The 15,937-nt window shown below is 42.3% G+C and overlaps 1 protein-coding gene and 1 long non-coding RNA gene across 2 annotated transcripts in view; one reads left to right on the forward strand and one right to left on the reverse strand.

The window, feature by feature from the left end:
- LOC144025558 (uncharacterized) overlaps positions 1-13,462 on the forward strand; it is a 52,633-nt gene extending 39,171 nt beyond the window's left edge. Inside the window, exons 3-4 of the long non-coding RNA XR_013284911.1 lie at positions 6,992-7,103; positions 13,083-13,462. This is a non-coding gene — a long non-coding RNA (uncharacterized LOC144025558). The remainder of the gene's footprint in view (positions 1-6,991; positions 7,104-13,082) is intronic.
- On the reverse strand, positions 878-11,604 carry fhdc2 (FH2 domain containing 2). The gene is made up of 12 exons (XM_077531745.1): positions 11,465-11,604; positions 9,419-9,960; positions 8,801-8,862; positions 5,450-5,552; positions 5,174-5,259; positions 4,849-4,949; positions 4,565-4,635; positions 4,326-4,433; positions 3,985-4,055; positions 3,634-3,751; positions 3,372-3,536; positions 878-3,288 (listed from the first exon to the last, which is right to left on the reverse strand). The coding sequence occupies exons 2-12, from the start codon at positions 9,878-9,880 to the stop codon at positions 1,453-1,455; spliced, it is 3,183 nt and encodes a 1,060-aa protein (XP_077387871.1). The 5' UTR covers positions 9,881-9,960; positions 11,465-11,604; the 3' UTR covers positions 878-1,452.
- Positions 13,463-15,937: the final 2,475 nt, after the last annotated feature.

Consider the following 15,937-nt stretch of genomic DNA (forward strand, 5'->3'; position numbering starts at 1 on the left):
TTTTACTTTTAGTTACACGTTTCCATGAATAGTTTGGAAACAGATACGTAATACAACACTAATTCTATAAACCTCTGCAAGCATTACTCAAGGGTGAGAGTCTCCAATCAGTTTAAAAATAAATAAATGCATATAATAATTGCTTAGTTGATCATCTTCTTCATATATTAGGAATAAAACAACCAAATTTATTTAAATGCCCATCCCTTGGGACTCAAACTAACCTTAACAAAAAGAAACGTGAAGCATCAGGTCGTGTTCAAATCCATGGAGAACCAACAAAGGCAACTAAAAGAGGGATTACTCTGCCTTGCACCACTGGAGACCCACTGATGATGTCACCTTTACACACTGAGGTTAAGAGGCTACTGCTGTGCGACAAACCGGACACTCAAGAACAAAAAGTGGCACCACTTTATTGCCCTTCCAAAAAGGCTCTGGCGTCACTGCGGCCTGTGAAGAGAGGGTTCCCACTGGGACCCCAACACCCGCAGTCAGGCTCTGCCCCAACCCTTGCACCCCCTTGTTTTGGCAGGAATAGCCCCGGAACGTCTAAGGCATCGCCATGACGACAGCCGCCTACAGAATTAGAGCAATGGAATTGTGTCGAGATGCGACAGAGAAGCGCGATTCAGAAGAAATAATGGTGGCAAAATGCCAGAAGATGGCAAGGTGCGTTCCTGTAGCTCACAAGGAGGGTGGGTTAGGTTTGTCGTATTATGGGTGTATGTGAGCACCTCGCTGAAAGTGCGCATGGTTAAACGTCAAATAGCACTTTGGTGATTAAATAAGAGGAACTGGTTTTAGTAATGTGACATTTGGTCTAAGTTAACACTAAAACCAACTGATATACACCACTGGAATAGAGAGAAACACGTTTGTCCATACCACCGTCTTTATTCATTCTATTTACATATCCACATTATACAGTGAACAACAGCCAATGCTGTTAAATAAAGTTATAATCTTTTGATACAAAATTAAAACACATACACACAGTCTTCTCGCTGCCTCTTCAGTTTGTGCACAATCGGAGAAGAAGTTTGTACCAAGACAGGCTAAGAAGACAATAATTTCTTATAGCAGGGGACTCACAGTGTTAAAAAAAAAAAATAAAAAATAAAAAAATAAAAAAAAGGCCGCCGATTAATACAATTTAAGAAGAGCACAAGTGGTCTGATTGGGCACATCGTGATGATTTGGCTCTTTGTTCAAACACCAATTGAGTTGCATCCTATTGCCTGCAAAGGATACACATTGTAAGATGAGGTAGGGCTTACGAGGATTTACTCTTCCACTTGTGCACATGACACATGACTTCATGTGTCCCATATGATACCAAAACAGATCAGCTAACACATCTATAAGCTTAATGTCATGGAACTGATCATGTACAGAGATAACCAGCTCTGCAAAGACTTGAGAAAGACTTAAAAAAAATAAAATAAAAATTTACTTCCACAATGGCTGAGTTGTAGTAGGTCGAAGCATTTTGGGAGCGGTAAGTCGTGAAGGGTTTTTAGAGGTAGGACAGGTGCCTGTGTTGGTGGTCTTCGTGTTTTTATTCCGGGCTACAGGCATGACGGCCGTACGTATGGTCTTAGCTGTGGCAGAAGACGGACTGTGGGCCGGGAGAGCCTTGGCGGACGACTGAGTCTCAGAGTTTGGGGCTACCCGTTTAGACACGCGGAGGGGACTTCCTCTAACGAATGCTGACTGGATCCTGCCTGAGACCTTCTCTGTTGTTGGTCTGTCCAAGGTTGTTCTACGGGTCAGGGGCGATTTTCCAGGAGTCTGCGAATCGTTTGCGGCCTGCGGCCTCGCTCGTGCACTGCCGCTTCTTTTCACTTCCACGTGAAGTGAAGCTGGTTGTGTGATAGGAGACGAACGCAAGGACAATCGTGAGGTCGCTGGGTGGCTTGGGGTCGGTATCGGGGTGCCGTTTGTAGCTTCAGTTTTGGGGCGAACTCTTGGAACACCTGCACTATTGGAAGGTCCTGCACGTGACCCAGGTCCTCTCTTAGTCCTGATACCACCACGTACAGGAACCTTCAAGTTGCGACCTTCCTCCTTTGACAACGGTGAAGACGGAGTTGTCGGGTCAACGTCCCTCTCTTTCCTCCACTTGGAGCAGAGGCTCGGCCCTGGTCGCGAGCTTGGTGATGTTGGCGGTGACAGTGAGTCATAGGATCGGAGGCCTTTCACAAGAGTGTGGCATTCGAGAGTTTCCCCTACACGGGAGTATGACCTCGCAAGCTCCCTCTCAGGACTCGGCACATCCGAGCGCTCCTCTGGATGTGACTGGCTGAACTCTGGGAGACTGGACGGTATCCAGTTCTCCCCCGCGGGAGTCAACAACCCTTCTGTGTTTAACTGCTTCCTCAGACACTCATCAGGCCCAGACAGAACAGCACTTGCTTTTAACTCTCTGTTTAGTGGCTGCAAGTCCACCTTTTCTGTAGCATTAACAGATAGACGTGATTCTTTCTCTGTTCTGCGGTATCTCAATGATGGGGTGCGGTTTTCACCATGTAGTATTCCACTCTTTGGACCAGACTGAGGTTCAGACCCATCAACCTGACAACTGTTTAATTTATTCTGAAGCAATTTATTCCTGTCAGTCAGGGTCATTCCAAAACTATGTCTATGACTGGAGTTCTGGGTTTTAGCGCACTGGGAAGGGGTATCTGCGTTGACAGCAGCCTTCCGAGAGTTGGGTGAGAACTCTGTGTTCTTGGTAGCTTTCTGCTCATGTGACATTGCATCCTCTTTTGTACATCCACTCGTTTCTGATGCCTCATGTTGCCCAACCGCCAACCCCCGTCCACGTTCCGAATACGATCCGAGTGATTCTTGAACAACCTCCATACACCGCTCGATTGCCTGCAATTGGCTCGTCTGACTCTTGTTGTCTATTTCTAAAACACTTCCTTGACCAACCCGAGAACAAAAACCATCCGTCTCTGGTGAGCTACAAAGCACAGTGGATGTCTCATGGTCAGACGAGCTGTTTGAGTAACAGCTGATGGCCGTCGGACTGCTGCCCAACTCTGGGAAGCTTTTGTCGCCGGACAGGTGGTGAGAGTACCTGCGCGTGTCAGAACTTCTCAGGCTACGACGGATCCAGGTGTAGCTTAAGTTCTTCTCAAGGAGTCTCTCCAGATCATCTTGGCTCTGACTGTGGCCCAGGTCGAGACCTGTGCAGACGGCCACTGAACGACGCTTTTCCACGATCTCCCTCTGACGTTCCAGACGTTTCTGCTCCTTCAACTCGCGCTCGGCATTCTCCTAGGACACAAAAGAGAATTGCGTATTTAGCTTTGAATCTATATCTATAATGATAAGACGCTTATTTCGTTTGTGGATCTAACCTTGACAGCTTTTTGGAAGCGCTGGCAAAATAAGTCAAAGACCTTGCATGCCTCCTCCAGTTTAAACGTGCTGTCGTCTTCACAGAAAAAATCCACCAACGCTAGACTTGACATCCTCATGCCCTCTATCTCATCCTCTGCCTCTTTTAGACGCTCCTCTGTCACCTGCGCACAGATACAAACACTTTTATAAACAATCAATTTGTCCAGGTAATTTTTGGAAGAATATGCATCAATGAGGGCATTGATCAGTGAGTTTTACCTCTAGGAAAGATTGCGCATGCTGCAAAATCTCTCTCTCTGTTAGGACATTTTCTTTCAGCGCCAACACTCTGCTTTTTAACTTGGATAAGTCCTCCAACACAGACTCCTCGCATAACCTACATTTAAAAAACAATAACATTAAAGAGAGTTTTACACCCTAAACTATGAGTCCAGCTCGATGGACTACATTCTTAACCACATCAAGGTCTATTTTCACAAAGACTTTAAGGACATCTTAATTGAACATACAATTTTGAAGCTTGTCTCAGTCCGCGTAGTGATGCTATTAGTCTAAGCTCATAATATTGATATTCATTCAATTGGAGCCATGTTTTGGGAAGAGACTGACCTCGAGGCGGCACCAACATGGCCCAGTTGGCTAGGAAATGACAGTAAACTCTGATCCTTCTTCACAGCTTCCTGTGGAGACAAACACAAATGGTTAGAGCTATTGTTCCAAATGAAGTGAAATGTAATTTGCAAATGCTGCCAAAATCAGACGCTCTGAGGCTCAGTCTTGGCTACAGACTATATATACACTGTGTGTGTGTACAATATATATATATATATATATATATATATATATATATATATATATATATATATATATATATATATATATATATATATATATATATATATATATATATATATATGTGTGTGTGTACGAGCAGAAAAACAAGTTCTTACCATAGCTACAAAATGAAGCAGATTCATCCCAGGTTTGTTCGCTTTGGTGTTAGCCAGTGTGAGCAGTGATGAAATTCGGAATCCAGCTGCATTCCCCGAGTAGCCACCCTAGAGGAATACAAAGTCAGATAAACACACAAACGCACACTTTGTGACAATTTAAAAACAAATTTGAAAATGTGTCTGGCTCAGGAGAAGAACATATAAATACTGCACAATATAAAAAGAGGGTCACTCACTGCATTCATGTAGTTCCCTGCTTTAAGCACCAAACGGAGGATGGAGTGTAATTCAGGACAGCTCAGCAGTTCTAAGGGTGACAAAAATAAGCGCAATTATTTTAGTAAGCAAGCGAGCCTCTACAATATTCTTGATGAAAGGCTTCTCTTAGAACATGAAGATAATCTGCATTCTTTGTTCTCTACTTACCACCCTGAACTAATCCTATATGTGAGCATTCAAAAAGGGTAAAGACAAAGATCTTTATAGCGCCAGAGTACATAACTCCCCGCTGTTACTTTACCTCTGGCCGCCTCCCTCAGACATCTGGCTGCCACACACAGAGAGGTCAGAGCAGGGTCAAACTCTTGCTGTAGGATCATGGCATCCAAACGAAGACGAAAACTAATGGAAGGGCAAGGGGGGAACGGATGAGTGATGATGAAGACAAAAAGGCACTCCTGGTCATCACTTAAATAAACACACGTCATTTCAAGAGGAAGCACGTGAGTCACCGACTACTCAAGCTATGAATCAAGCTGGAATAACACAAAAAAAAAAGGCACACTGGTCTAAAAGGAGGGCATGCTGGGTAATAGTATCCAAAACAGGTCTAAGGTGGAGCGTACCTGGGGACCTCCACCAGCAGCAGCATGAAAAGATCGGGCTCTCCAAGCCAGCGACGTTCGCCGCTGAAGCTCCTCAGGCGAGATTCCTGAAAGAGAACAGATGTTGAGAAAAATCCGGCAAAGCAGATTGCCGTTTTAACGGCCTATTCCATTATCTTTCACCATGCTCCCTCCGCCGAAACAGACCACATTAAACAACAGTCAACTTTTTGATCATCCTAACCAGAGCCAGATGACGACGACTAGGCAGAGGAGGTGAAGAGGTTTGCACTTTACCTCCTCAATGTCGGGCAGCAGCTTGCAGAGCTCCGTCAGCTTCTCTGCTCCGTAACGGTCCCCGGCTCCCTGCCTGATATCCTCAGCTATCTCTTTAGCCGGCCTGTGGGGAAAAAAAAAAAACACCAAATGCGCTATGAGTATGACATCATGCATGCAATGGGGCTACCAGATTTGTAATGGTGTCATTTCCCAAGCCCCTCCTGTGAGCAATATCGGCGCTTTGTTTTCATACAATGACGAGATAATGAGGTTTTTCCCTTTTCTTATCAGTCGACATGTAGAGGAGAGGCGAATGCTTGACGCCACAGTGGAAATTTGTGTCTATCGTGCACAACATATCAGGAGTTTCTTCGGGACGTCACAGAAACTGATGTGGTTGACTTCTGGCTTTTTTACCCAGTGGCACAGCTCACCTTTTAGTTTTGCCATAAACCTCATCTTACAGGCGATCACACGCACTTTTATACTGCTACAACTGCTTGCTACTGTTTGGATGTACAGTACACAGCGGATAATTCAAACTTCATTCCGTGATTTGCAAACTTGAAACATCCTTAAATCGAGGTAACTTTTCCCCATTGAAATGAATGGAAATACAATTAATTAGTTCCAGCCTCCACCAGAAATTACTATAACCAGTTTTTTTTTTATTTCGTAACGCAAAAAGCGGTCCAGGGAAATGGATCTTTTTTTTTTTTTGCCTAGTTAATGACGCTTAAGGGAGCCACTGTGAAAATTGTGATTGGAGAAGCACACAACAGCTTCCTGCCATTGAGGAAAGATATTGATTTTTGACTTTTGTCTTGCCAACCATATCCTTTAAGTCATTCTGAGGTCTAATTAAAGTAATTAACCCCCCCCAATTCTGGTATCAGATATATGTGTGTGTGTGTGTGGTGGGGGGGGGGGCACATATATCTGATACCAGAATTCAATCCTAATAATAATTTATTTGAAATCATAGCTGAAATGTAGTACCTCTACCAAGTGTGAGTTATTGTTTTCGCACTACATTTCAGCACACAGTAACAACAACTTTGAAAGATCACAAGATCAAGATTACATTTGAGTGATCAAGATTACGTTTGAGTGATGTTCAGGATAAATTTGCGGAAATGTTTTTTTTTTTTTCCCTTGAAGGCATTTCGGCCATGCCCCATATTTTTTGCTTTTCTATTTAGGGCAACCTTTTTTAAAAGAACTTCACATCTGTTGGTTATTTTCCGTTTGTGGTACCTTAGCTTTTGATGTGAACAGTGCTTACTTTTTTTCATATTCCCCCTTGGGACTTGGAAGACTGGCTTCATATCCTTTTCCTTAATGAGAATTTTATACTTTTATACACATGCCAATGAGAATAAAATATCATAAGCTCTTCTTATGCCAGGAGTAATTATTTTTAGCTTCTGTTTTTGATCTCATTAGATTTCGCCTTGGGTGCATTGGGATCGTATTTTTTATTTTTTTTTAAATAGTTACGTTTGTTCGCATGCATTCAAAATCATGGATGTTGTTGTAACTTATGCCACATTTCAACAGAAACTCCATTTGCGCTGACAGAAGTCAAGAAAGCTCCAGACGAGACAAATGTTAACATAAAGAAGTCGCTCTTTTCACACTTGGACGCAGCCACAAGTCTGGACAAATCCAGGTTTGAACAAACACGCCGTTCACTCTACAGCAACACAACAAGTCGTCATTTGCACAAACAAATACTGTATTATGAAACAACTCTTATGCCTATGGGTAGTGTTGCTAAGAGTGAGACCCAAAAAAATACAAATAAGGAGAGTTGATAACTTAAGGTCACCCGTGAGGTCACTTATATTCAGGGGTCACCTAAACAGGAGACAGGCGTCGACTACGACTCCCAAGTGTTAAACGTGGACACTTAAGGGCATACGGTCCATCTGTTTGGATCGGAGCCCTCCCCTGCACCTGTCCCACTGCAATATCGGAAGGAACACACCCATGACTCTCGCACTGCCCCCCCTCTGCCTTCAATCGTCTGATACCAACTCCATGCTGTTTGATTTATGGCCGTGCGAGTCAAGTGTTGTCCCCCTCGGGCACAATCGTCTGTTTCCTGCACTACATGTTCTCAAATGGACTTGACTTGACTTTAAAATATGAAACCAGAAATTGCTGAAATTATAATCTTTTTTTTAATTATTATTAAAAAAAAAAAAAAAAAAAAAAAACAGTTTACGCAAAAATCTGTGAAGAGGTGACTTTTTAACCACTTTGATAATGTTGCAAGAGAATCTCTTTTTGCCAACATTCTGCACAATGCCTTAATGATCCATTAAATTTGCTCATGCTGATCCAAAATAAGGGTAAGCATTTGACAAAATTCCCTTGACCGACAATGGAGAAAATTTGCAATTAATTAATTATTTTATTTAGAAACATTTCAAATGTAAAGACTTACTAGGAAAAGTATGTTTTTGCACATACTGTAGATATTTTGTCCAAGAATGGTTCTAAAAACTAAAACAGCGTCGCTGACGTCATATATTTTTTGTTTTTATCTTTGGACAGTGAACTTGTAGAGACTGAATCAACAATGCCTATGATAGTTGCAAATGATCAAATTGAGAATTCGCTAAGAAATGTCTGATTAACATTATTATTATTATTGTGGGAAGGCTGAAGCATTCCCACATATGTTATTGTGATTTTTATTCTCCACACTTTTTTGCCGCGTAACAACTCCCACGTAATACTTCCAATTTATATTGTTCAAATTTCAACTAGCTTCAAAAATTCACGCCTCCTGCGGTATATATTGTCTGATTCGCCATTACTTACAGTATTTGCACAATTTAACTTGCAATATCAACTTTTCCCCATTCATTTTCAATGGGACGGACATTGAACTGTTTCTATGTATCACTTTCCACGCCCACTTCCATACATATAACTTATCATTAACAGGTGTCTTACACTGCTCAGTGGCACAGTTGGTAAAGTGCATTGTCCAGTAACCAGGAGGTCATAATTTCACATTTTATCTCTCAATTTACTTCATAAGCATTCCACATGCATGCAAATCTAGCATTCAGCTATTAGCAGTCAGCTTTCAGCATTCCCACGCAATTCCTCCAGAAATTGCACTTAGTCTAGTTAATTTTATTTTTTTTATTTTTTTTACAAATATATATTTTATTAAATAAGAATTTGAGAAACAATTTTGAACTAAAAATGAGTGTTACAAATATTTGGAGAGAATACAATCACATAAAAAAAAAAAAAAATCTGTCATTTTAAAGGAATCTCAATGATCACTTTTTTGGCACCGCAATATTTGCTTACAACATTGCCAGCTGTAATATAAAATTGGCTTACATTTTGAACTGGCGAAGAAATATCCCAATGTTCATACTGCGTTTGGAGTCCAGTAGCGAGATCTGTGAAATGAAGGACATAGTAGAAAATATTACAATGAAAATATTTGTTGTTGGAACACACTTAAAAAAAAATAAAAATGCTGGGTTGTTTTCCTAACACTGAGCAGATTGGGTTACTTTTACCCAAGGTTGGGTTGATTAATTTGACCCAGCAGATTGGATTGAAGATTGGATTTGTGCAAGATGAGTTGAAGCTGGTTGACATATTTGTGTAATGAGATTGAGGTAAACGTGACGGAATTTTTAACCATAGCTATGCTGATAAAGAGGTATCCCATGTTTTGGTACCTTTAACTCATCAGTATGGGTAGCGTTTACCCCTTGTTTGATCCGATCGTAACCCAACATGCTATGTCCAATCCTCAACCCAAGCTCAGTGGTAAGAGCACGTGTGATAGACCCGGTTGGAGTGGTAGAATGTCTACCCTGAAACTGGGATTTAGTCAGTTCAATCCCCAGCATTGTCTCGGTCCCTTTTGGAACCGGTGCTAGGTTAGCTCCTACACCCAATTTGGTTGACTTTTGACCCAGCAGTTTTAACAATGCACAAACTGACCTCCTCTGGACTATCCTGAGGTGTTCTGCAGCGTAACAGAGCAGACCGTCGTCTCAAAGTGCTGCTCCTGTCCTGAGGCTGACTGTCCTTCTGGCCGAATAGCTCGTCCAGAGAGTGCAGATCTATGGGGAACTCGTCCTCCCCCGGGCCCGCGCCGCTCCACACGCTCTTCCTACCCTCCACCTTCTCTTTGGGGATTTGCTCCCAGTTGAGCTTCCGCAGCCGGCTCCGACGGGCGCAGTCCGTCCGGATTAAAGGCGATGAGGAGGCGGGTGGAGGCGGCGGAGGTGGGGGAGGTGGCGGTGGCGGTGGCGGTGGCGGCGGAGGCGGAAGGACAGGCACCGCCACCGTGCATGAATCCATGACTTGCACTTTCACTGGCGCTGGATCGTCGGGGATAGGAGGCAGTGTTCCATGGAAGGCACGAGATTCCTTGACGGTGGGAGTCAGGTTGATAAGCATAGGGGAGGGTGGAGAAGGGAGGGGGGGTGCTACTTGGTTGGAGACATCTTTCCAAGCTCACAGTTCAAGGGTTCACCAGCCTACGCAAGAAGACAACAAAAATTAAACAGGCAGTACTGAGCGCAAAGAAAGTGAATTCATTTGAAAAGGGACAATGCATATTCGTCAACATTTCACAATGTCAATGTGCCCAAGTTAGCCAAGTTAAGCTAATTTTAATTAAGATGTAAAGAGCCAGTCTAAAATGAGGCATTAAAATCGTGCTTCAATTTACAAAATCAGATTTCCTGTGCAAGTGATAGCCTCACTCAATGTCGGAAAATTTGGCTCGATTTCAACCACTTGTTGGAGTATTTTGTTCAAGACAATCATGTGTGTTCACTTTAAGTTCACCGGACCGAACATTCCACAGTTTAGCTCCATGATAGCAGAAGCTCGACTGTCCAAATGTTGTTCGAAACATTGGGAGCTCACAGATCCCTTACTGAGGCACTGGTGGTCCATCTACGAGAGAGCTCTGACGCCTCACCATGAGGCTATTGTGAACAATAAGGGACCCAAAGCGGAACCTTGAGGTACTCCTAGGTTATCTGAACGCAGAATAGACCTGTTGTCTCTCACCTCAACAGTAAAACACTGTTGTCTACCTTCCCAGTAGAATTTAGACCACATCAGAAGATGAGAAATTAGGCTTCTTCTGGGGGGTTTTCAGCAGTAAGAAGCCACAATTGACCTCACCTGACAATTGGCCTTCCCTTTCATTAGCATAAGACTTTGGACTGAAATCTAAAGATTTGCATCAACTTTCCATGCAAGTTCAAGGTTTTTTCTTTTTTTTCTTTCTTTTTTTTTAAAGTATATGCTGATATGATTTCTGCACAGTAAGGTGTTTGAACTGCTTGTCCCGTCCTGTTCTGCTGACACACACCTCCAACGTGCACCTACTCCCTTCTAATTAGAACAGATTGATACACCACCGGGATGTAGCGTGATGCAAGTCTTACCGCACATTAAAAAAAAAAAAAGCACAGGGTGTAGACTTGACATTATTATTTTCTTTCTTTCCCTCGTTATGAGATGTTAACGGCTGGAAGCTGGTTGCACACACTTGTACCGGCAGGTTTAAGCAGGATTAGTAACGCAATTAGGTATGACTCAGAAGTCTGCATGCTGTTTCAAAGACGAGTCGTTAATCACAACACGGAGTTTGAACACAAACACTGTAAGTGTGACTAATTTGGTTTGAAAGGAAATGACAACAGAAAACTTAAGGGAAAAAATTTGATGTCTTCCAGTGAGAGTCGCCTGAGTTTACTGCGCGAAACTTTTTTTTTTCAAACTCTGATTTAATTTAAACGTGAACGCGATTGACAATATACATGCACGCACACACCAAATAGCGTAATAACGCATGAGCATAATTTAGCCATAAACAAAAACAAAAAAAAAACAGCATCGGACCAACCCAATTTTCTGCTATTTAAACTTTTCCACAAGCTGTCATTCTAATATGAATTATAGCCCCGTTCCGCTAAGTGAGAAATCACGACGGCTCACCGTGAGCCCAGTCAAACGTTCACTTACCTGATGTGAGCGATCAAAAGACTCCAAGAGGTAAACCAACACTTTAATTGAACATTTCACTCTCGCTTTTGTTTCCTTTTCATCCGGGTGAACAGACAAGCGATCCACCCGCTGTAGTCAACTCGATAAGTAGTGAAAAGTTGTCGGGGACGCGCAGGCGCGCTCGCGCTAGGCTGATGCCTTGATTGTGTCCTCCCAGTTTTTCCCATGGGGCGGTTGTCAGGTGGGAGCGCGCTTTTGACGGTCAAAATCAAAACGAAAATGCAATGATCATAGATAGACAATATTGTGTGACTTGCTGGTCTCTGACGTGTGCCCCCTGCAGGCACTGTATAAGAGCGCTGATAGTCCTTGATAGAAAGCCGCATTCATACCACTACTGCAACATACTCGAGAAATATGAGTTACTACGGCATTATTTTATTCCATTTAGGTGCACCACTGTTATTTTTACTGGACACTTGAATGTTTAATTTGTGCAACAAGAAGAGTGCAAAGGTTTTATGTATCTGATTGCATCAAAACAATGAGTTTGCGCCTTGAAATATTTTGGAATGCAATTGTATTGATATATGTACTGCTCTTATTTTGATACTGATGTATGGTATTATATATTTAGTTTTATAATGTGATCATGTGACCTTAGTTGTAGGGCATTTACATTTTTTTGTAACTACTATATTGAAATGTTCATTAAATGTGAAGTCAACACAGAAATTTTCTTTACAATATGTTGTATGTGCCACCAATATTCTCAACACAGCATTCTAATTAAGCTTGCATTTGTAGAATATGACTAAAGCAGCTAAATCCACGTTAGTATCCATCTCAGGGGGCGGCCATTTTGCCACTTGCTGTCGACTTAAAATCACAGTTGCTCAGGTACTGACCAATCACGGCTCAGCTTTAGAAAACAGTTGAGCTTTGATTTATCTTTCTTTTCTCTTTATTTTTTTCTGACCTTTTCTCTGGTCTCCTGGCCATTTAAACTTCACGACTCTGGCAAGATTCTGAAGTACCTGGTTAAGGCGAAGGGTAATGGGATATTTATAAGGCTTTAGGTGAATTAATGAGTATGAATTTATACGTATTTGCACGCACACGCACGCACGCACGCACGCACGCACGCAAACGCACGCACGCAAACGCACACACGCAAACGCACGCACACGCAAAAAAAAAAAGAAAAAAAAAAGAGCAATGATGATAAGACGTTGAATCGGTAAGACTACCGAATGAACAATTCTGAGCTCTTAAAAAAAATTAAAATAAAAAAAATAAATAAATAAAAAAAAAATAAAAAAAAATAAAAGAAAACAGTTGAGCTGTGATTGGTAGAGCCACTGTGATATAATTTTAAGTCAACAGCAAGTTGCAAAATGGCCGCCCTCTTAGATTATTAAGAACGGGTGGACTTTGTTGCTCAACCCATTCCACAAACGCAATATTTATCAGAACGCCATTTTTAGAATAGTGGGACGGCCTAAAACATATTGTAAAGAATTTGTTTTGGGTTGACTTCCTTTTTAAAGTTAATAATCAAATAATAATAATAATCAAAGAAAAAATATTACAATTTCAGTTGCCACTTTTTTTATTTTTTTTTATTTTGGATCAGAGCTTGAGACCAGCTGAGATAGGCGCCAGCACCCCCCGCGATCCTTGTGAGGAATAAGCGGTCAAGGAAATGGATGGATGGATGGATTGAGACCACTCCCTAGGTGAGATACTATGGAAAAACACTGAGCATTTAGGACCCACTATAATATATGATTTGTTGCCACCCATCCATCCTGTTCTGCTGCTTATCATGTTTACAGTCAGCACTGTAACCAATCCCAGCTGATTGAGGGGGTGGGGTACATCCTGGACTTGTCACCAGTCAGTCGAAGGGCACATATAGATAGACAAAAAACCACTCACATTTACATTCACGCAATTTAACCTATAATGACCGTCTTTGGAATGTATGGGAGGAAGTCTCCTGTATACTGTATTAAAAAAAAAAAAAAAAAAAAGAACGTCTCAATGTTTTTTTAATATCAGTCGGGAACATCCACGGCTCTTCAGAATGTGAAACGTCTGATTTTTGAGCACGGACAAACCATGCTGCCACTACCGCTTTCCACGATTATATAATGTACATTATGTTGACACTAAAGCCTCAGAACTGTGATCTGCAACCGGTGCAGAAGGCCTTGATCAAACTCAGCAAAGTATCCTATTGAGAACCCGAGAACAGCAGCGGATGGCTCTCAGACGTGACAAATGATTTCCATACATCTGCCAGTTGGGGGAAAAAAGATATCATGGGTGAAAGCCAAGAGGCTGGAAGTCGTAGTGCAGTGCTGGCAGACCCGCTCCCACGACGGCTTTTCATCTGAGGTGCGACAGCACAGGTAGCCTCGTTCACAGGCTACGCTGACAAGTCGCTGTCATCGCCTCATGCGCCGCAGTAATTAGGAGGTTACGACCCCGCAGATCTGGTTATTGTTGTTGTTGTGCACCAGGGCATGGTTGTCGTGTACCCATGCCAGAACAAACCTCTCTCATGCAGGAAACTTCTTTTTCTATTCAGTCGCTCACATCCCAGCGCTCAGTGCGGTTCTCAGCCATACACGGAAATGCCACTGTTGAGAGAGGACTGATTTATAGTCCACACATAAGCTTGAGCATTTTCCATTTTTCATGCCAGCACTCATGGAAGTGACGTGGTGGCTTTTGGATTTTGGAGCTGATCACTGATCTGTGAGTTTTGAAAAAACGACTGATCTGATTCGAAGATGGACCAATCAATCCACTTTATTTAAACATTTTTTAAAATTTACTGTACAGTTGACAGGGCAGCACGGTGGTTGATGGTTAGCACGTCCGTCTCCCAGTCCTGAGGAATCGGGTTCAAGTCCAGGCTCTGGCCTTACTGGTTGGAGTTTGCATGTTCTCCCCGTGCCCGCGGGGGTCTTCTCCGGGTACTCCGGTCTGCTCCCACATTCCAAAGACATGCATGGCAGGTTAATTGTTCGCTCCGAATTGTCCCTAGGTGTGCTTGTGAGTGTGGATGGTTGTTCGTCTCTGTGTGCCCTGCTATTGGCTGGCAACAAGTTCAGGGTGTCCCCCGCCTCCTGCCCATAGCCAGCTGGGATAGGCTCCAGCACCCCCTGCGACCCTTGTGACGAGTAAGCGGTTCGGAAAATGGATGGATGGATGGAGGTTCAGTTGACTCGCTACACGCGGTGGATTGGGTCAATGAATAGACACAATTTGCATATAATTGATGGCCATTGAATTGCACTGAGAACAAATAATTAGGCTTTAAACGATCAGGATTTTGGAGGCGATCACTGATCAGCGAGTTTAAAAACAATAAGCACTCACTGATCCAATTAGAAAATGGACCAATCTATCCACTCTATTTAAACCGTTTTATTGTACAGGTGACCCCCGCTCTTTGCAGGGGAGTTTGACCGGCCCTGCCCATAAGTTGACAAAATTTGCGTATAATTTATGCCCATTGAAACAATTCAACTGAAAATTTTTCCACAAATGCTGATAAACAATCATCACATGGAAAATGGCGGGGAACCAGAACGCCACGGAAAAAAAAATATTGGAAAAAAAAATTGTGGGAGAAAAAACAACTTGGTACATAAACTCATTCACTCACAGCCATTTTCACTGAAGCAATCCCCCTCGCTTCCAGCTGTTTTACAGATTTTGCAAGACAGAATATTGTGTTCTATTGCTATAAAGACATGGAGCCTACCAAAAGAAAGATTAGAGTCTCTTTTTTCATCAGGAAAAAACACAAACGCACACATACACGTAAAAAAAAAAGAAAAAAAAGAGAGAGAGAGAGAGAGAGAGAGAGAGAGAGAGAGAGAGAGAGAGAGAGAGAGAGAGAGAGAGAGAGCAATGATGATAAGATGTTGAATCGGTAAGACTACCGAATGAACAATTCTGAGCTCTGTCTAAAAAAGAAAAAAAAAAAGGGAAAAAAAGTATATTTCTAACTTTCCGTTTTGCAGCAATTAGCATTAGAATATACCCAAGTTTAATCATTCACAAATCTGTGTAAAACTGTGGGGGAAAACGGCTTGTTTGCAACAGGGCCCTGGTTGATTGCTTATACCCTGCTGCCACCTGCTGCCCGTTTTTGTAATAACTACCATTGTTTCAACCGTTCTCTGCAGTTCAGAGGCTGCATCAAAGCCTTCTGTATGCTCTAGCATTAAAAAAAAACCCATATAAAAACGTATAAATACGTGTTTGGGACACTGGTAATATTTAAAGTAGAACAGATTTATACATTTTTTGGGAGCAAATGAGTAAAAGAGGAAGTCAACGCCCCCCCCCCAAAAAAAAATTCTTGACAATATGTCCTATGCAGCCTCATTAGTCTAAATATGGTATTTTGGCTAATATTGCATGAATGGAATACGAGTTGAGCAGCAAAATCCAGCCATTTTTATCCAT

The sequence above is a fragment of the Festucalex cinctus genome, chromosome 9, assembly GCF_051991245.1.
Source record: "Festucalex cinctus isolate MCC-2025b chromosome 9, RoL_Fcin_1.0, whole genome shotgun sequence".
In the NCBI taxonomy this organism is placed as follows: Eukaryota; Metazoa; Chordata; class Actinopteri; order Syngnathiformes; family Syngnathidae; genus Festucalex; species Festucalex cinctus.

Bases quoted from the DNA above. Each gene is read 5' to 3' on its own strand.
- fhdc2 (XM_077531745.1), bottom strand. From the start codon at position 9,880: ATGCTTATCAACCTGACTCCCACCGTCAAGGAATCTCGTGCCTTCCAT. The intron at 4,950-5,173 runs GTACGCTCCACC...CCCTTCCATTAG, and splicing joins CTGCTGGTGGAGGTCCCCAG to TTTTCGTCTTCGTTTGGATG. The intron at 4,434-4,564 runs GTGAGTGACCCT...GTATTCCTCTAG, and splicing joins CAGGGAACTACATGAATGCA to GGTGGCTACTCGGGGAATGC.